Below are 21,027 nucleotides of genomic sequence, written 5' to 3'. Positions count from 1 at the left end.
ACACGGAGGTTATAATGCCTTTCCTGCAGATTCTAACACATCCATATATTCTTTATGGTAATGGCAAGTTATTTGTAAGTACACATAGTAAGAAGTTTTTTTTTTTTTTCCGATTTTTATTTATTTGTCAGAGAGACAGAGAGAGAGGGAGAGAGAGCACAAGCAGGGGGAGAAGCAGGCAGAGAAAAAGCAGGCTCCCCACTGAGCAGGGAGCCTGATATGGGGCTCCATCCCTGGGATCATGACCTGAGCCAAAGGCAGATGCTTAACCAACTGAGCCACCCAGTGCCCCATGTAAGGAACTATTTGGAGATAATTAAAGGAAATAGGTGTGACAAAGAAGACAGATGATACACACCTAGTTTAAGGTATAGCCAAACTTCCTAAAGAAAGCAGCACCTGTTTCTTTAAGAAGATATAAAATGTAAGTTATGAGCAGTAAAAATTTTACTTCAAATTCCATCAATGATGATAGTTCACTATGTGGGCTGGTAATGATTTATAACTACACAAAGTTATTTGATGTTCTGGGCTCCTGTGGCACGTTAGGAAGAAATGCCTCTCCTCCCATTTCCTTCCATGTTGAAGGACCTCAGTTTAACTCCTGACCTTTCTCCACCCCTTTAGTCAGCCCCAGGCAGGTAAAGGGACTTATCTTAACAGTATGTTGGGGAAGAATAAACCAGGCATGCTTGACTTAGCTCCACCTTTCTTCTTTTTGGGAGGCACCTGCCTGCAGGAAGCCTGTTTTTGCCACTGCTTCTCCAAGAACAGGCTCTTCCTCACCATGTAGAGTGGTCTGCCAAGGCCCAATGTCATCTGTGACTAGGTAGATAAGTCTACCTAATTCTGGGGATTGGCTAGCATGCCCCTAGGTTCTTGCATTAAGTTCTCTACCTAAGCCTTTATCAGTAATGCAGTTGATAAAATACCAAACTATCTGCCACTACTTTGTTTTATCTCTCCGTTCGTTCAGATCTTGGGTAAGGGAAAAGGAGTGCTTCTCATGAGGCCCTCTTCAGAGACCTCTATCATTATAAGCCAGGTATTTGCTCCATATTAGAAAAATTCAAACACGAGGAAGAAAACATTATGGCAGCAAGATAAAGGTCTGCAGTCAGGCAGACATGGGTTTTGGGTTTTAAATCTTGGCATAATCTCCCTACAAGGCATTTAAACTGAGCTTCAGTTTCCTCAATTATAAAACGGAAATAATACCTACTTTTTAGGGCTACATGAGAGGAGAGAAAATATATTTAAAAGTGCCTGGCAGGCAATCACTGAATGTTAACTATTACTACCACTATTACTATGATTTCAAGACAGTAGGGGGAATGCTTAAAAATTCAGGAAAATCGACATGGCTTTTGGTATATAACTAATATCAAAGGGAATGTGATAATGAATATATATGGCACTGAACTGAGAGGTTGGTAACCGATTAAGGACACAAAAGTAAGCAATATAGCCAAATATCACTTACTCAAAATAACCATTCATAGCCCTAATTTGATGATCCCCCAAACAGGACAGAACCAAAAAGTAACATTACTCTGAATCAAGTATATATTAGAAAAACAGAAACAGCTTACGGAAACCGAAATCTCCAACATGAGTAATCAGATAATGGCTAGGGTGGAACCCCAAAAAAGGAGGGGAGCTAGGGGATTTTTAAAACTGGTATTTTTAAAATGCCACACAATTTCATATCCTCAAAACTTGAGTCATAGAATAGGAGGCTGGTTGTCAGAACTAAGAGTAATGAGAAGAGAAATTAAGAGGTACAGTAAGATAATTTTACCACAAATATGAATACAGGTTTTATATTCTAGATCTAACTCTGGCAAAGAGATGGACCAAATCTGAGAAGCCAAGAGGCTTGGGAGGTTGGGAGGATTCACTCATCTGCTCATGGGGACCCATTTTTTTAAGCAGCATAATAAACTCATTAATTAAACAAATTTGAAATGTTTTATAGTGCCAATTAAACTGGAGGACATCCTTAAAGCTACCATTACAGCTTCCCATAAAACACCCTTTGGTACCACACTACGTGGTTAATTGATCTGACCCACTAGAGCACTATTATTCATCTTCTAGTTGGCACTTGCATAGACTAGCCAGGTAAACTTAATGTACTGCTGACCCTCTAAAATAGATGCCCTGGTCACATAGAGCCTTTTAGTTTTAGTTAGTAACTCTGTTCTGTGGCCCTAATACTTCTTCCACATCACAGCTGAACATAACAATCAGCTGTAAAGGGAGGGAGAAGGAGAAGGGATTCTGTAAGACCGAGAGGCCTCGTCTAAGAAAATTCATGAAAACTCTACTGCTAGAAATACAGCCCAATGGAAAAATGATCTGCTCCAAGTAACGACTTCTTAGCAAGTACTGTGAGTCACAAAAGACCTAAATTTAAATCTTAGCTTTGGTATGTCTTAGTTCTATGACAATTCCCCACCTCCATGGCTTTGTTTTGTTTTGTTTTGTTTTTTTGAGAGAGCTTGTTAAGCAGGTGGGCGGGGGAGGAGCAGAGGGAGAGAGAGAAGCTTCAATCTCATGCCCCTGAGATCATGACTGGGCTGAAATCAAGAGTCAGACGCTTATGTGACTAAGCCACCCAGGCGCCCTTCCTACCTCCATGTTAAAATAAATAAATAAATAAATAAATCAGTGTTTCACCTTCTTCATCTATAAAATAGGGCCAATACCACTTAGTTTGCAGAGCTGTAAGCCTTAGTGTTAATTTAAGTACCCAGTACGGTACATTGCATATAGCAAGTACTCAATGAATTTATTGATCATTCCCCAAATTCCTCTGTTCCATGTTTCTAAAGCTAATTTCATGGATCTAACATCATAATTCCAAGCAGCAATTATATAGTATCTCATTTTTTCACAGATCCTTTATAATTATTCCAGTCAGCAATGGGCAGAGAAAGCGGCCTTTGTCTTTTCAGAACTTAAAAGTTTAATGGTCTCCATTTATAAAAATAAGAGCATCTTTTGAGAAAAAGTGTACATAAAGCAATTTCTGTGTTTCTCCAGAAAGAAAAAAAAAGCCTTCCTTTGCATTTGGACCTAGATATTATACTTGGACTACTGTACTCTTTTAAAAATAAACTATTTTGGCATCTCAGCTCTTCCCACAGTTTGGCTATTGTGGACATTGCTGCTATGAACATTGAGGTGCATATGGCCCTTCTTTTCACTACATCTATGCCTTTGGGGTAAATACCCAGGACTGCAATTGCTGGGTCATAGGGTAGCTCTATTTTTAATTTTTTGAGGAACCTCCACAGTTTTCCAAAAGTGGCTGTACCAACTTGCATTCCCACCACAGTGTTAAGAGCCGAGATGCCCCTCAACAGACAAATGGATAAAGAAGATGTGGTCCATATATACAATGGAATATTACTCAGCCATCAGAAAGGATGAATACCCAACTTTTACGTCAACATGGATAGGACTGGAGGAGATTATGCTAAGTGAAATAAGTCAAGCAGAGAAAGTCAATTATCATATGGTTTCACTTATTTGTGGAACATAAGGAATAGCATGGAGGACATTAGGAGAAGGAAGGGAAAAATGAAGGGAGGGAAATCGGAGGGGGAGACGACCCATGAGAGACTATGGACTCTGAGAAACAAACTGAGGGTGTTAGAGGGGAGGGGGTGGGGGGATGGGTTAGCCCGGTGATGGGTATTAAAGAGGGCACGTACTGCATGGAGCACTGGGTGTTATACGTAAACAATGAATCATGGAACACTACATCAAAAACTAATGATGTAATGTATGGTGACTAACATAATAAAATTAAATTAAAAAAAGAAAAGAAAAAAATAAACTATTTTGGAAAAAAATAATAGGAATTTTGAAATTAGGCTCACTAGAACACTCACCCGACTTTCTCTTTCTTTTTTAGCCATGAGCTCAAGTTCCTCTTTGGCATTACTCAGTTCCTTTTCCAGCCCTGCAACTGTGTCCAAGTCTCCTAAAAATGACCACATAGCACTCGTTTTAATCACTATAACATCATATGACCTCTGCCGCTTTGTTTCTGAGGAATTTAGTCTGAATACACAATCTCATGATGACAACAAAAATATATGCACAGATTCTTCTTTGCAGCATTATTTGTAATAGCAAAATACTACAATCAATCTACATGCCTATAAAAAGAAGAGTGAATAAACTACGGTATATCCATGCAATGAGGTACTATATACAACTTCAAAAAAGAATGAGGAAACTCTTTATGAACTGGTACAGAATAATTTCTAAGATATATTGTTAAGTAAAACAAGTTGGGTGCAAAAGAATACATCTAGCGGAGTCTGTTTTACATTAGGAAAGGGGAAAATAAGAACACACACATACACATCACATATAGACACAGGATTGCTCTCTTACTTTGCAAAAAGAAACATAGGAAGGATAACCCAGAAATGAAATTGGTTGCCTTCAAGGGAGGGGTGAAAACCAGAGAGAAATGTCAGAGAAGTTGATGGGTCTTCTGAGCATACTTTTTTATATATTTGAGTTTTGAACCACGTTAATGTTTTATTTTTAATGTGTAAAGTTAGTTCAATAATAATGGGGAAGAAAAAGCCTAAAACTGAATATTAACATAAATAAATGAGCCTATATAATAAATAGATAATATAAACACCCACAAAATTAAAAAATTAATCCGAATAATTTTTTGAACTCACTATTCTAACTGTATGCCCTCAGTGGGAAATAGTCTAAGGATTAAAAAAATAAATCTTAAACATTATTTAAGAGACTTATTGTTGGTTGTGGTATTCATGTAGCAATTCTAAACTACTTTAGTGTATTGTGTGAATGGGTAAATATATTCATGTTAGAGGTAAGCAGGTTTCTCAAGGTCAAAAAAAGGCAGATACAAATACAAAATAAGGCAAAGAAAGAACCTGTGGTGTTAAATTAGAATTAGAGAAATCAGTATCAAATACACACACACCCACACACACACACACCCCAGCTCTGTTCACCTAAAAGGCCCTAGAAGCAAATGACATACCTGTGGTGGCTATGAACCCATCTCATGCCCAGATATTAGTACCTAAGTGCCATTACCCACTTCAAGGAACCAGAGCTCCTTGAAGTAACAGGCAGTTCCAGGGCCAAGGCAGGGAAAGGGAAAGGTGATCACGGAACATCTTATTGTGCCAGAAAGTGTGGAAATGCTGAAAAACTGATGGTGACATATCAAAAGGACAGAGGAGCAGCCTAAAGGGGCTCCAACGGGCCAAATCAGGGGTAATATGGGCATCAAATGGAATAATGACAGAAACAGATAATAAAATGATTTTTTTTTAAAAAAAGAATCCATGAGAACACATTGATATAAAAAAAAATTGAGTGGGGGAGAATAGGGAAAGGGCAGCTCTTTATGAAAGAACAGGTGCTAATACACAAGGAAGAAATTTTAGAAATAGAAATCACTTTTTTAAACTACCAACGTAATCGCTGCTTCGGGCAAGGCTGAGAGGATGCTAGGAGCCCTGGGTGAGTGGCTGTGGGGAGACGGTCAACCTCTCAGGGTGTTGGGCAGCAGGTCACCAACACAAAGGGAGACGTGTAGAGGTCTGGCAGATACAATCTTAACTAAGGAAAAATACAAACTGCTATCATGTGCTCCTGATGTGGTGCACTGAGAAAGACTCACCCTTGTAGTATTCTTGCTGAAAATGCTTAACTTGAATCGAACCATGAGGAAACAATCAGAGCCAGATTGAAGGCCATTCGCTGGCCCAGAGTTTTCAAAAATGCCAATGTCAAAAAAGACCAAAAAAGGCTAGAAAACTGTTCTAGACTAAAGGAGACTAACGAGACATGACAACTAAATGCATGCATGGTCCCGGAGAGGGAGACCCAACCACCGGGAATGTTCCTGGGACAATGGGAACTCTGGATATGAACTGTACCTTAGGTACCAGGACTATACCAAGGTTAAATTTCCTGAATGTGATCGTTATACTGTAGTTATGTAGGAGAATGCCCTTGCTTTTAGGAAATACATAATGAAGTATTTAGAAATGAAGTGTCATGATATCTAAGTAATTTTTAAAAGGCTTAGAAAAAACATTCCATCTGTGCATGTACATGTGAAGAAATAATGCAAATGTTGCAAAATGTTAATAGATGGTGAATCTTAATAAAAGTCTGTATGTGTATTCACTGCAGGATTTTTGCCACTTTTCTAGAAGTTTGAAATTTGCAAAATAAAAAATTAGAGAGAAGTACTTTTTGAAAAAAGGTAAATAGGGAGTAAATTAAACAAATCAAGCATTCTTTACTCTTTGACAAAGTTTTCCTACAAAAAAATAACTAGTTGCATGACTTACCTATGGAATTCCATTAATACTTTACACTATAACACAGACACAAACTTTTTACATTCTTTTCCTTTCTTTTTTTAAAAAGTAGCTCCATGCCCAACCCAGCATGGAGCCCAACATGGGGCTTGAACTCACGACCCCAAGATCAAGACCTGAGCTGAAATCAAGAGTTGGATGCTTAACTGACTGACCCAGGAACCCCCTTACATTCTTTAATATCATTAAAAAAATCATAAGTTAATTCTTCAAGTCCACAACCTTTCTTATAGCATTATAATTACCACTTCATTGCTGATGGTGAGCCCCTATTTCTACAACTCACTGGGTAAATCTCTTCCTTGAAGGTACCCTAGATCCCAACCTTTTGCTCTGTGAAAGTCAGAGACTCTAATCCCCAGCACTCATTTAAGTTTTGTTCCTACTCTTCACAGAATTCATTTGTTTTTAGGGAGTTCAAGGCCTACAACTGTCTCTTAGATGGTTGTGATCTTGGCAACTAACTTAATGTACACTGCCTCCCCCTCCCAACACTGTAATGCAGGTTATGTCAAGTTACCGTGAGTAGCCTCAGCCTGCTTGTAAGATACCCAGGAGAAGGTGTCAGCCCCATTGTCCTGTTGTGTAGGCTTAGAAACACACCTCCTGCATTTCTGAACCCCTGAAAAGCTATCTGGAAAGAATAATCAGGAGGCAGTTTCCCTGAGCCAAACTGTACCCAGAACAATAGTCTCAATTCAACACAATGAGGGTAGTTCTTTCTAGAATAGACAGGTCTTCAGCCTTTCAGGGGGAATCTAAACTTATTTTTTTCCATTAAGGTAGGAAAAGAGAGTCCTGGCCAAACCTATTAACAGAGTTACAGAAAGAAAAGACAGAAGATTCCTTAGTGAAATTAAATCTGATACTTACCTAATGAGGACCTGGGTATATTGGTATCCCCTTTGGCAGTCAACGAAATGCTATCATCTTTGGAGGGTATATGAACTGAACCCTAAAAATTGGAAGAGTCAGGGGGTTTAGAAAGGTTACAGGAACCATGATCATAATGACAAGGACCTGGAATGTCCTCACACAATTTGGTATTAAAATAATCAAACTCATGCCTCAGACACACAAAAAAAAAGGCAGTTGGCATGAACATCTATACAAGCATGTAATTCTTACTTGGTCAGTCTGCTCTCTAAGATGGGGGCTGCTGGAGGTAACTTCGGTGGGTTGGTTAGAGATGAGTGCTTGGGACATGAAGTCTTTCCCTCCTAAATACTGGCGCAGGGCCTGTAATTCTGAATTTCTTTCCATCAGGGCTTGTACCATCTTCTCTGCAGTGGCCTAGTAAGGAAATCACACATACCATTAAAAAGATACTCTAGAAAACAAAATTTGTGCTCTGAGTTATTCGTTAAAAGTCAACTGTTCATGAAAAGCCAGTGGGGGCCCCCCAAAATAGCTTCCTTGCTTTCAGTTTACAGGGAAAAACAGCTGATGAGTGGAAAGAAAGTCTCTCAGGTAAAGAATATTGGAAAAGCTGAATATAACACATCTGTTACAGATCAAACAACCTAAAATTGGCTCTGCCAGAACTTGATCAGGCTGAGGTATTAAGATTCTGGTTTGAAGTGGGATAGCAGATGTCCTTTACTCTGGGATACATGTGCCTTTGGCCTGGGCGTTCTTTACCCAAACATTCGTTTGGTTTGCTCCCTTTACATCTTTGCCTACTGATACCTTATCGGATTGGCCTCCTCTGCATATCCTATCTAAAACAGACATCTTTTCTCTACTCCCAGTTCTCTTTGTCCTGCTAAGTTTTTACAATGCACTTACCATTATCTGATATATGTTCACTGTCTATCAACTGTATGTAAGTTTGCTAAGGGCAGGCTCTATGATGTTTTCTTCAGCACTGAATCACAAGCACCCAGAACAGTGTCTGGCACATAGTAGGCACTCAATGCGTATTTACTGAGTGAATCAATATACCCGGAAACATTTTTATCAGACCATATAATCAGGAGAATCTAAACCTCAAAACCACCAAACCCACTTTATTTAATTTCAAATCCCAGTTTTCTAAGACAGATGATGGCACAATAAGGAAAAGATCTAGAACATTATGTGACCATTACCACATAGGAAGTCTGCATTTAATCAGAAAATCTGGAAACAATAAACTCAGACTAAAATTACTGGGGGTAAAAGATGATGAATCAGTACTGTATTAGCTGTATCAGCATCAACTGGGGACAATTACTACTGTTTTAATGAGAAACTGAGCTCTTGTCATAATTTCTAAGGTAAATAAAAGAATAATCTTACATTTTTAGTAAGTAAAATTTGGGCTTTTTAAGGATTTGGACATAACCATCTTAGAGGTTAACACTACATTGTAAGTTTGCCTGAATAAAAATCTGAAGAAGTTACTATGAGAAAAAACATAATAAATAATATACAAGATCTCTTCTGTATATGTATATATGATCTATCTGGCTTGGTATTCTTTTCCTAGCAGTGTTGTTTTTAGCAATGGTCCTCCAAGTGTGGCTCGTGGACTGGCAGCATCACCATCACCTGAAAGCTTGTAAGAAATGCAAATTCTCGAGTCCTATCTATACCTCCTAATTTCTGTCCCCAGGAGTAAGCCTGGGAATCTGTGTTTCTAAAAAGCAATCCACGGGGAATTTCTCCTCCATATAAAATTTAAAAAGCAGATCTAGAATACAACCACTACTCTTTTTCTTGAGTTAAATCAATTTTTTGTAATTTAGTCATCTGCTAGCTTCTACTTTTTTACTATCAGGAGTGTATAATATTTCTTTCTGAGGTGAAATAAACTAATTCAAGCTACAAACGGGTTAAAAAGAACACTCATATAAAGACTTCTGTTAGCCTCCTGCCAAAGACTTAAATAATTCAGTGATTTTGTTAGGTCTTTTCTAGAAGCCATTTCTGCAGCTCATGGCAGAATGTTTCTAAGGAAATGTATATTCACTTCAGTGGGCCTGAGGATTAGAAAAGAGGATTATAACCATCCCGTGATATAAGGAAGCATTAGAGAATATTATGGTCAAATAACAAAGGCAAATGATAAGAATCCAGTCCTCCCTGAAACTGGCTGGGGGCGACTGTGAGCGACTGGTCCCTGAAATGCAGCACACATCTCTAGCCTTGAGGAGAAAGATACCTGGGAATGGGGATAAATTAAGAATTGACTTTTGGGGCGCCTGGGTGGCTCAGTTGGTTAAGCGACTGCCTTCGGCTCAGGTCATGATCCTGGAGTCCCGGGATCGAGTCCCGCATCGGGCTCCCTGCTCGGCAGGGGGTCTGCTTCTCCCTCTCACCCTTCCCCCTCTCATGCTCTCTGTCTCTCATTCTCTGTCTCTCAAATAAATAAATAAAATCTTTAAAAAAAAAAAAAAAGAATTGACTTTTGAAGGACGCCTGGGTGGCTCAGTCAGTTAAGTGTCTGCCTTTGGCTCAGGTCATGATCCTGGGGTCCTAGGACAGAGCTCCCGGCTCAGCAGGGAGTCTGCTTCTCCCTTTCCCTCTGCCCCTCCCCCAGATCATGCTCTCTCTCTAACAGATAAAATCTTAAAAAAAAGTAGAATCTATTAAAAAAAAAATTGACTTTTGAAATACCTGTGTACCAGTATTGTAAGATTAATATATCCCATGTTACTATAAATTATTTATTCTCATCATGGCCTTTGAAGAAAACACAGTCTTTTTTCCTCTTAAGATAATTCAGATTTTATAAGAATTAAGAAAAAATATGTCAAGTGTAAGTTTTCCCGTAACTTGGCTAAAAATAGAAAATATCATGAGTCTTGAGAATTTAGAATCAAAATCAAAACACTCCAGAACCCTGTATTCCCTTCTGCCAAAATTATCAGAATATCAATAAGGAAAGAAAATGTACAGAATGAAGTTAATGGGTACGTGTGTTGCTTAGGCACCCTTCTCAATGCAAAGTGCCTAAAAATCTTGCATGCTCTGATGACAGATGTAAAACCGTAGTCTAGGTAACAGACTAAAGGAAGAACCCCTAACAGAACGGACTGCAAAATGACACACACATACACGCTACAATGTTCAAACGCTCCCTATTCCCAGACTACAAATGCACTGACACTCTTCTGGTCTGTGCATTAGTCCTTACTTGGCTCTCCTGCTCCCTGGTGCTCAGAGACTGAAGCAGGCCTTGAATCTCGATTTCATGTTCCACTGCTTGCTTGTTTCGATCGCTCAGCAGTTCCTGCAGCACCCTTTCCTTTCGCTGTAGGCGCCGGCACAGGTCCTCTGCTATCTCACTCTGCCCTGGTCCGAGCTTACACAGCAATGTGGCACTAAGATCCTAATACAGAAGGGACACTCTTAAGTTCTGGGGGAAAGAATTCCCTCTACTACATATCAAGGGGTTTCTAAGAATCTGTTATAGAGGGGTGCCTGGGTGGCTCAGTCGTTAAGCGTCTGCCTTCGGCTCAGGTCATGGTCCCAGGGTCCTGGGATTGAGCCCTGCCCGCATCGGGCTCTCTGCTCCGCAGGAAGCCTGCTTCTCCCTCCCCGTACTCCCCCCTGCTTGTTTGCCTCTCTCGCTGTGGCTCTCTCTGTCAAATAAATAAATAAAATCTTAAAAAAAAAAAAAAAAAGAATCTGTTATAGAAGAAAGAGCTATGAGATTCTGGAGAACAAGTACCATGTTTTATTCACTTCTGTTTCCCCACATCTCGCACAGGCCTGGTACACAGAAGGCTGTAAGTACATGCTCAAAGAATGAGCACTAACAATACAGAAAAATACTTATAATGGCAACTTACATATTGTTTTCTCAAGTAGCCCTTTCCTTATTTGCTCAGGGTACATAATAATCAATATTAGATGAAGATGAATGGACATGCAGTCCATGTATTTATTTTCTCCCCAGTATAACTTTTGTAGGGGAAACACAAAATAATAAGCTCTAAAAGAATAATGAGCACTATATTTCTCAGCATGGTGATGAAGTTCCTACTTCTATACTGAAAGGTTGTAGATGGTGGTTAAAACTGTGGAACCACACTGCCTGGGCGGCTTACTGACTCTGTCACTTATTAACTATGTTACTTTGGACAAGTTATTTCATTTCAGAAGTCTGTTCCCTTGTCTGTAAATGAGGGATAATAATATATACCTCATAGACTTGTCAGGATTCAGTGAGTTAACATTCATCAAGCAATTATAACAGTGCCTAACAAGCGTGAGCACCATCACTAATAAAGGTTGGCTATCACATTATAGGTGCATGTTTTAGTTCTCATTAATTCTCACATGACTTAATTGAGAAAGATAATTGTCACCTTGCGTTTAGAGGTAGAGGAATAAAAGTCCCAGTGAAAGCCAATGACTCGCCCAGGCACAGGATGGAATTTAAGACTTGGGTCACTGGCCCCCCAGACCTAAAGAGTCCCAATCCAAGACTGAGATTCTATAATCACTAAACCAACTGCCACTAAACTAATTAGCTAAAGTCTTGCCTCCACTTCTTTGTTCCTGTCATGCAGAGATGTCTGTAACTGCTGAATGATACTCTCTTGTTCCTTCTGCCAACGGCTAAATTTGGTTTCCCTTTCTTCTTTCAGCCATTGGAGGTTTTGACAGGTGGCAGATAACTGCTCTACTTCCAGGCCTTTGGCCCTCAGGAGACTCTCCATACTCTACAGTAACAGAGAAAGCAATGACAAGTCAAAGGACCACCCCACACTCCCCAGGATAAATAAGAAACTTAATCCACCTTCAAATTACCTCCTAACGTATCAATTTTTTGCAAAAGGAGAAAACTTAGTATCTAATCTAACAATGCCATACTAATCTTTTCTTTGGTTTTAGAAACTCTCAACTAATTTCTTTTTTTTTTTTTTTTTAAGCATCTGTGCTTAAGATTCTCTCTCCCTCTCCCTCTACCACCCTCCACCCCCCACTCATGCTCTCTCTAAAATAAAAAATAAGGGTGCCTGGGTGGCTCAGATGGTTAAGCGTCTGCCTTAGGCTCAGGTCATGATCCCAGAGTCCTGGGATCGAGTCCCGCATCGGGCTCCCTGCTCCTTGGGAGCCTGCTTCTCCCTTTGCCTCTTTCTCTCTCTCTCTCTCTGTCTCTCATGAATAAATAAATAAAATCTGTAAAAAAATAAAATAAAATAAAATAAAAAATAAATCTTTAAAAAAAAGACAATGTAAGTTTTCTCTAGGCATCTGAAGGATAAAACTACTGAGCTGAGTATATGATTACCAGTTGAGCACCACATACCTGTGGTCTATATATATCTAATATGCTCATTTCTCCACTAAAAGAGTCAATCCTGATAAATGACCATAAATCAAAGTAGGATTACAAAATAATGATGCAATTTGCCTATGAAAATTAGTTTTTTTTTTAAAGAAAATTAGTCTTACTGGTTTCTAATTATTTTTTAACGTATTTTTATTTATTTTTTAAGATTATTTATTTATTTATTTGACACAGAGAGAGAGAGAGACAGCGAGAGAGGGAACACAAGCAGGGGGAGTGGGAGAGGGAGAAGCAGGCTTCCCGCTGAGCAGGGAGCCCGATGCGGGGCTCGATCCCAGGACCCTGGGATCGTGACCTGAGCCGAAGGCAGATGCTTAACTGACTGAGCCACCCAGGCGCCCCAACTAATTTCTTTAGAGAAATAAAAATGAAGCATTTTTGAGGAGGCAGGCTATGCTACACAGGAAGTGAAGGACTTCTTTAAGAAGTGGAAGATGGTTAAATATATAAGCTCTAAAATACATATCCAAAAATAGCCCACAGTAAATATTAATAATCAAGTGTTCTGACTGTGGCTACACAAGGATATGCACGTAATATTAACGAGAAAACAACAGTGTAACAGTTGTACCCTGGTGATGTTTATGTAAAAGTATATAGATATTGACAAGGATTGGAAACAAATCAGGGGCGCCTGGGTGGCTCAGTCGTTAAGCGTCTGCCTTCGGCTCAGGTCATGATCCCAGGGTCCTGGGATCGAGCCCCGCGTCGGGCTCCCTGCTCGGCGGGAAGCCTGCTTCTCCCTCTCCCACTCCCCCTGCTCGTGTTCTCTCTCTCGCTGTGTCTCTCTCTGTCAAATAAATAAATAAAATCTTAAAAAAAAAAACAAATCAGAAAGGATGTCTAGAAACCCATATTCACTACCTCCCCCTACAAAGTCCACAGCAGAAGTACTAACATTTCTCACTTCCTAATCTACAATGATGGATAACTATTTTTGTTGTTCCCGTATTTTTTTTCTTATAAAACAAATACCTTGGTTTTCAGAAAATGAGGGAAAGGGTCGATGCTTCAGGCTTAGCATCCAAGTGGGAGAGAGAGAACAATCATGGCAGACTGTGCTCTTACCTGCATGGTAGCTTCATTAGAGGAGAGAATACCACGCAATCTCTCTAAGTCATGATCTCGTTCTCGCACGGCGAGATGAAGTTGACGCAGTTCCTTCTCTTTCTCTTCCAGAGTGGAGAACTTTTCATCTATAGCCCGCTGCAAGGAAAAGTAAGGACCCTAAAGCTCCTTAGGATTCACTATTGTGATCACACTTATTCAACAAAAATATAAAGGAAGGGAAGACCAACTCCAAAAAGCAGCAAATTAAGTAGACACATATTTCTAAGTACCTATGTGAATAGACTAATCCCTAGTGCCGTAAACAAAACTAAGGTGTGTACCTCTAAAGCAACATCTCGATCTTGTATTCTCTGCCGAAGTTTCTCAAGCAACATTTCATCTGCTTCAAGGGTTTTGTCCGACTTATCTCGATACTGCAGGAGCTCCCGAAATTCCTAATGAGACCAAAAAATATTTCCCTTTATTCATTTATCCAATATGCATCGAATTCCTACACTTCGCTAAACAATTTGTTATTCAGGATAAAAAACAAAATGTTATCACTCTCAAGGAAAACACAGGTTAGCAGAGATAACAGACAGACATACAAATTGTTAACTATTGTACACATGTGTATACGTGTGTGTGTGTATACACATTATGTATATATGGGTGTGTATGTCTGCATAGCTAGCTACTGGGGAATACAAGATGCACTGTCTAAATCTGCCTGAAGGTGTCACTAAAGATCTCACAAAAGAGGTTACATTTGCTGAGTCTTACAGTACTGGGAGTTTCCCAAGTGAAGAGCAGGTGCAGGTATTTCTATCAGAGAGAAAATGTATGCACAATACATGCACACTATGAAAAAACTATGCTCATCAGAATGTAAGAGATTCAATAGGACTGAAGCTTAGAGCAGGAGACTGATCACAGTCTTCTTCAGTGTTCCAAATTTTCCCTCCGACGTTCATTTTATCATGTAAGTAACTGGAAATTTCTATACAGATGTTTTCACTTACTAGACTAAGAACAGTGGTCATATCTTCTGTCTTCCCAGCACTAGCATAGTATCTGGTTCACAGAGGTGTTTAATAACTACTTGCAAAATATTTATTGCTTAAGTCTTTCAGGTCTGTATTTATTATTTCCTACACCTGCTGGTTAGCACTGTGGTTCATGAATTGTATTTTCTACTTATTTTGAACCCTCCTGGTTCCCACCTCTCAATGTTCTGCATGTACTCAACGGGTACTCAACACAGGTGGACTAATCTGAGATTACATGAACAGAACTTTCAGAGCTCTGTGAGCCCAGTTTCTGTTAAAGTCATTACGTAGACTCACCTGAAGCAGTTGCTCTTTGTGACTCAGACTGTAGTTTAGGTGCTGAATGTGTTGCTCATGGTTTCTAATCTCGTTGTATTTTTCAGTCTCCAAGGTACGAAGCTGTTGGCTCTTACTCTGCAATTCTCCTTGGAGCTGCTGCAAGGCTTTTCGTAATTCCTGAATTAAACAGATTCCCTTTTTCAAACAATCTAAAATTTTCACCTGGTTAGTAGTTAGTGAGGCCTTAAAACTTTCAAGGCATACAGAATAAAATATAAAGTAGCAGGAAAGTGCCATTCTTACAATTACTCTAGAAATATTATACACGAATCAAATAGGATATGGGAAATTGTGGGAACTGTGAATGGTGGTAAGATGTAAATTTCATATTATATATAATACTCTCTAGTTTAAAAATGATAGCTCTATATAACTACTAAGCAGAACTCTGTCCCACTGTAACCCTGGATAAGCTCAAGGACAGAATATTTCTATCATCCTTTCACATCTTAAAAAAAAATTGACAGCATATGCTCTAATGTAACGAGATAAAGGAACCACCTAAGAATTTTTTTTTTTTAAAGATGTGGCTAATTGTGCATGCCATTCCTTTAACCTTGGTTATTGTTTCCCACTATTCTGTCTTGCTAATCTTCACCCACCCTTCAAGAATAACCCCAGATAGCTCCTCCCCCAAGAAGCTTTCCCTGCCTCCCTTCCTCAGCCCCTCCTATATATTCCAATAGGACCCAAACATACCTCCTTTACCTCATTTCAGTATTTACACTAAAATTCTGTTTATGTGACTGTCTCATACTAAACTACAAGTAACTTAACAGGAAAGAGCCTGTGATATTGACTCATGTATTTTCAGAACACAGCCCAGTCTCTGGCACATGGTATGAGGACAATAAACGTCAAACTGAATTACTTCGATTAAGCAAGTGACTCAAGGATTCAACACAAACTGTCCTGATAAAAAGTTATTATCAAGGAAAAGTCAGCATCTCTGGCCACAAAACAACTGCCGATTTACCTGGTTATGTTTCCACGATGCCTCTTTCTGCTGTTCTCTTTCATGGGCGGCAGCCTCTACAAATTGCACACATCGTTTGGCATCAGCCAGCTGGCGTTCTTTTTGACGTACTACCCTCTGGAGTTTCTGTATTTCAAGCTGGCTGTAGAACAAAGCACTCTGAAGATCAAGCAGGGCCACCTGTTGCTGAGCTGGGGAAGTACCCTCTGAGTTCTGAAAAAAGAGGAAAAATCAAAATCACAAGGTGGGCAAGCACCAAGCAGCTGAGAAGACCAACAAAATCAAAACTGTGACTGAACGTGGCACTTCCTCAACTGGAGTCTCGCCTCCTGTCCTATGTGACCCTCACATACATGAAGTTGTCCAAGCTGACTTTGGTGCAGCATTTCTCGAAGCTTTGCCATTGTGTCATTTTGACCTTCAATCACCTGGTACAACTCCTCGGTCTGAAAATGAGACAGGGAGTACCGAACATATTAGTAAACTAAAAATAAATTCCATTATCTCACCTGTACAGATTTTAGAAATACCAATTTAGATTACACTACGGTTTCTCTAGGCTAACATCTGTTAGTCTGACAATCTGTTTCTACAAAATATGGAATACATGTCTACTTTGATGGAACAAATCATTTCCTCAGAGGTCCCTGACTACCAAATATTTACCTCATTTTCCCTGCTCTTCAGAGTTTCCTTGAGGCTTTGAATTGTACCATCTTGCTTCTGAGATGACTCCTGAGCAGACTTGAGTTCACAGCTCATTTCATTCAGTTTCTCTTGAAGAATCTGAATTCGGCAAAGAAAAACAGTTTGTTAGGTCAATTTCTTTTAACCTCTAAATCAACTAGAAAGTCCTTCCTCAAATCTAGGTTTAAACAGTTTCCTAGAGAATATTACCTTGTTAATTTTTCCTCACATGTAGTAACCATTAAAGCCCTAAATCATTCATTAAGACAAAGTAGCAGGAAATATAAAATACTTCATTTAATATTCAATTGCTTCAATTCTCATGTACTGTGCTTTCTCTGTAATGGGCAGCTGTACTGGGCACTTGTCCACATGAATCACTGTGGATTCTAATTTTTTTTTTTTTTTTTTGAGAAAGAGAGTGCGCGCGCGTGCGCACTTGCAGACTTGGGGTGGGGGTAGGGGCAGGAAGAGAATCTTAAGCAGGCTACTGTCCAGCACAGAGCCCATTGCGGGGCTCGATCTCACCACCCTGAGATCATGACCTGAGCTGAAATCAAGAGCCAGACGCTTAACTGACTGAGCCACCCAGGTGCCCCTCACTGTGGATCCTTTATACAAAGACCAAGGAGCTCTGCTATCTAGGGCAGGACGGAACACTACAAGAGTACATCTGGCCAGAAGCTCAGCATTCAAATTGTGGGCATTGATAAAATTTTCTTCTAAGCAAATGTTAGACTCCTTGGGCTCTAAAGGGGTAAGAAGTTAAGCTAAAACCAAAGCATAAACCTCCTATCTTGGTGCCTTATAGAGTTAAAGACTACATTCAAGTTTTAATTAGAGATCTAAAAGGCACCAGAAATTCGGATCTGTGCAGAGCAAGCTAAAATCTTGATGAGAGATAAAGGAAAGAACTACATTTTTAATCAAAAATATTCCTTAGAGCAACAGGAATACAGAGTATCCATCTCCCAAGTCCTACTCAGAGAGGTTAAGCCTCAGCTAGAGCCAGTCACATCCTCAGGAAGCCCTGTGATGTCCAAGGGCCTGGACTGATCATACCTTGTTGGTGGCCTCTGTTTGCTGGATTTTTTCCTGGAGTTCTGCCAAGTGGGAATCAGATACAGACTGCTGAGTTATAATGGTCTCATCTGAATTCAGCTTTTGTTGTTTGAGTAACTCTTCAGTCACGGGCTTGGAAGAAGCAGCAAGACAAGTAAGTTGAGTTAAATGTAGCCAACAATAAATTTTATCTTCAAATGTCTCTGGCATCTTTTGGCAGAGACTTAGAAAACCAGAATTGTTACATCGATTATCAGTACAAATTCCTGAAGACAGTCCTGTTCCTTATTGAGTACTGATTTACTTCCACCCTCATGACAACCCCCTGCTCCCCTCCCTATCTTTCCCTGTGAACTCACACAAACACTACATATTCAGTTAAAGCAAATAATTCATAGTTTAAACAGAAGAGAGGATTGAAAAAAGAAAATGCTTAAGATGACCAAATATGTACTTTATCCTATTTCTAATCAGGGAATTCAATAATCAAACCTCTACCAGCCCTAAGACCTAGAAAAGGTACATTTCGACTACGCCCGTTCACATTATTGGAAAAATGGGCAGATTTTGAATATGGACTATACAGTATAATATTTTATCAATACTGTATTTCCTCAATTTGGTAATTATACTATAGTTATATAAGAGATGTTCTTGTCTTTAGGAAATATATGCTTATTTAGTATAAAGACTCATAATATCTACAACTAATTCTTAGATGGTTCAGGAATAAAGAAAATAATGTGTCTATATAGACAGTGGGAGTGAAACAGCAAATGTAGCAAAATATTAGTAATTGGTGAATCTGGATAAATGTTAGCAATCTGTGAATCTGGGAGTTCTTTGTATTTCTCTCATGACTTTTCTATAAATTAAAAATGATTTTGAAATAAAAAGTAAAAAAAATTAAAAATAAATTTCAAATCCATAATGGTTTGGGAGGAGGTATGTTTATAGGAATATCAAGTCACCAAAAAGATTCAGGAGGAAAAAAAACACATATTGTTTATATAATGTAACAATAAATCAGGCTAAGATAAACTTACTGAACTGGACCTAACATTCATTATGAGCTAAGGGTACTAAAATAAAACTAGGAATTCACTGTGGCATTAAAATCCATCTCCTTTCTCCCTGACCCTTCCTACTCCCCCCCCCCCACCCATTCCAATTAGGAAAAATATAAATCCATTAGGAAGAGAAAAAGGCAACTGCTGTTCATTTTCCCTTTCCCTCACACTTTGAAACTCTAACACCTTCTAGGCAGTGGGATTAGAGCGTCCCTTAAATCCTTTCCTGCCAGCAACTGAAAGTATAAAGCTTTCAGAAAAAAAAAGTTTTTTATTCTTCCAATGCTATTTATCAATTTTTTAAAACATCTGTTAAGTATCATCATATGCAAAGCACTGTGGGAGTTGGGAGTGAGGAGCTGTATAATAAAGGAATAAGGAAATACACAAAATACCAGATAGTGACACACCCTATGTTGTAAAACAGAAAAGCATTATAGAGTGGCAAAGTTACTCTATGTTGGTTGACCAGCTACTTTAAACTGGTTAAATGGAGACCTGCAGGACAGAAAGCCAATCCTGTAGAACAATCTAGGCAGAAGGAACAGCTAATGAAAAAGGCTTACAGTGGTTATGAGCCCAGGACAGAAAGGTCTACGTGGTTAGAGTAGCACTTTCCGACAGAAATATAATGTGAGCCATGTATGCAATTTAAAATTTTGTAGTACCTTCATTGACTAAAGTAAAAAATAGATGAACTCAATTTCAATAAAATATTTGATCTGAGCCAATATATTATACCCAAAGAATTATCATAGACAGGCATTCAATATAAAAATTATCCACAAAGTATTTTACTTTCCTTCATACTCAGTCTCTGAAATTCGGGGTGTACTTTATACACACAGCATATCTCAATTCAGGCTAGCCACATTTCAAGTGCTCAACAGCCACATAAGCCTGGGGGCTACCTTGCTGGCTAGCACAGGGCTAAGGCATACTGAGCACAGAAGAGAGGAAGCCAGGGGCCAGGCCGTACAGAGCTTCTACAGCAGGGTTAAAGAAGCTGGAGTGCATTCTCATTGAAATGAGAATGGACTGCAGTGTTTTTAAAAAAGAAAAGTAATGCAATTGTATTTATATTTTAAAAAGATCACTATAGCTGTGGTGATTGGACTGGGGAGGCCAGCAGGAGCAGGGAGACCACACAGGAGACTGCCTCAGTACTGTAGGTCAAAGAGAATAGTGGCTGGGATGATAGTGGTAGGAATGGAGGGGGAGAGAAACAGATCTATTTGGACATGTTTTGAAAGGAGAGTCAACAGGGCTGGAGAGGGAGAAAAAGAAAAGAAGCAAAGATGACTCCTAGAAAAACTGAGATATTTGTTGCTGTGGGTAAACAGGCAGCCTTGCCCTGAAGCACTGTGATTTATGTCACGCCATGGGAGAAGTAACTGCATGAACAGATATTCACAACAATTCTGATAAAGAAATAATTTTATCATCTATTTAATGATAAAACATTCTCTACAAAACTCGGCTTCTCAGTTCCTCACTGTAAAACACCTTTCCAGTGATATCTATTATAAATATTTTTCAAATTTAAACCGTAACAAGCAGAATTCAAAATAGCTTGAAGTTTAAAATGGCAGGGAAGGTGGTCCTATTTATTCACTTTATTTTATTTAAAAGACTTTATTTGAGAAAGAGAGAGAGAGAGCGGGAGCACAGAGGTAGAGTGGGAAGGAGAAAAGCAGACTCCCCACTGGCAGAGAGCATGATGTGGGGCTTAATCCCAGGACCTAGAGATCATGACCTGAGCTGAAGGCAGACGCCCAACAGACTGAGCCACCCAGGCGCCCCTATTCACTTTAAACCAAAGAATCTCAGAGCTGTGAAGGAAACTTTATAGACTAACTATCTGGTCTAATCCCATCGTACATTGGAAGAAACGGAGACTTAGAGAAGATAAGGAATGTCTGAAGCTACACAGGAAATCAGGAAAAGGGTCCAGTTAAACCAGATGCACTGAAGCTGGGAATGTATCTTTCAATCTCTATAAACCCACTGGCTACCATATTGCCTGGAATATTGTAGGGACTAAAAGTTTCTGTTTAATAAGAGAACAAGAACAAAAAAAACACAAATAAAAACAGGCCTGTCT

The 21,027-nt window shown here is 39.3% G+C and overlaps 1 protein-coding gene across 18 annotated transcripts in view; it reads right to left on the bottom strand.

Moving 5' to 3' along the window:
• Positions 1 to 21,027, bottom strand: part of PDE4DIPP2 (phosphodiesterase 4D interacting protein) — a 207,246-nt gene that overhangs the window by 54,638 nt on the left and 131,581 nt on the right. For all 18 annotated transcript variants that reach the window (XM_021690137.2, XM_044914600.1, XM_044914601.1 and 15 more), the window contains 12 exons: positions 17,854 to 17,985; positions 16,771 to 16,890; positions 16,458 to 16,550; positions 16,105 to 16,317; positions 15,087 to 15,245; positions 14,082 to 14,195; positions 13,759 to 13,896; positions 11,879 to 12,058; positions 10,525 to 10,719; positions 7,533 to 7,697; positions 7,278 to 7,359; positions 3,903 to 3,994 (listed from right to left, as the gene is read on the bottom strand). In XM_021690137.2, the coding sequence (XP_021545812.2) occupies positions 3,903 to 3,994; positions 7,278 to 7,359; positions 7,533 to 7,697; positions 10,525 to 10,719; positions 11,879 to 12,058; positions 13,759 to 13,896; positions 14,082 to 14,195; positions 15,087 to 15,245; positions 16,105 to 16,317; positions 16,458 to 16,550; positions 16,771 to 16,890; positions 17,854 to 17,985 (1,683 nt within the window). The remainder of the gene's footprint in view (positions 1 to 3,902; positions 3,995 to 7,277; positions 7,360 to 7,532; positions 7,698 to 10,524; positions 10,720 to 11,878; positions 12,059 to 13,758; positions 13,897 to 14,081; positions 14,196 to 15,086; positions 15,246 to 16,104; positions 16,318 to 16,457; positions 16,551 to 16,770; positions 16,891 to 17,853; positions 17,986 to 21,027) is intronic.

This window comes from Neomonachus schauinslandi, chromosome 4 (genome assembly GCF_002201575.2).
Source record: "Neomonachus schauinslandi chromosome 4, ASM220157v2, whole genome shotgun sequence".
Lineage (NCBI taxonomy): Eukaryota > Metazoa > Chordata > Mammalia > Carnivora > Phocidae > Neomonachus > Neomonachus schauinslandi.
This window is presented reverse-complemented; position numbering and strand designations above follow the sequence as displayed.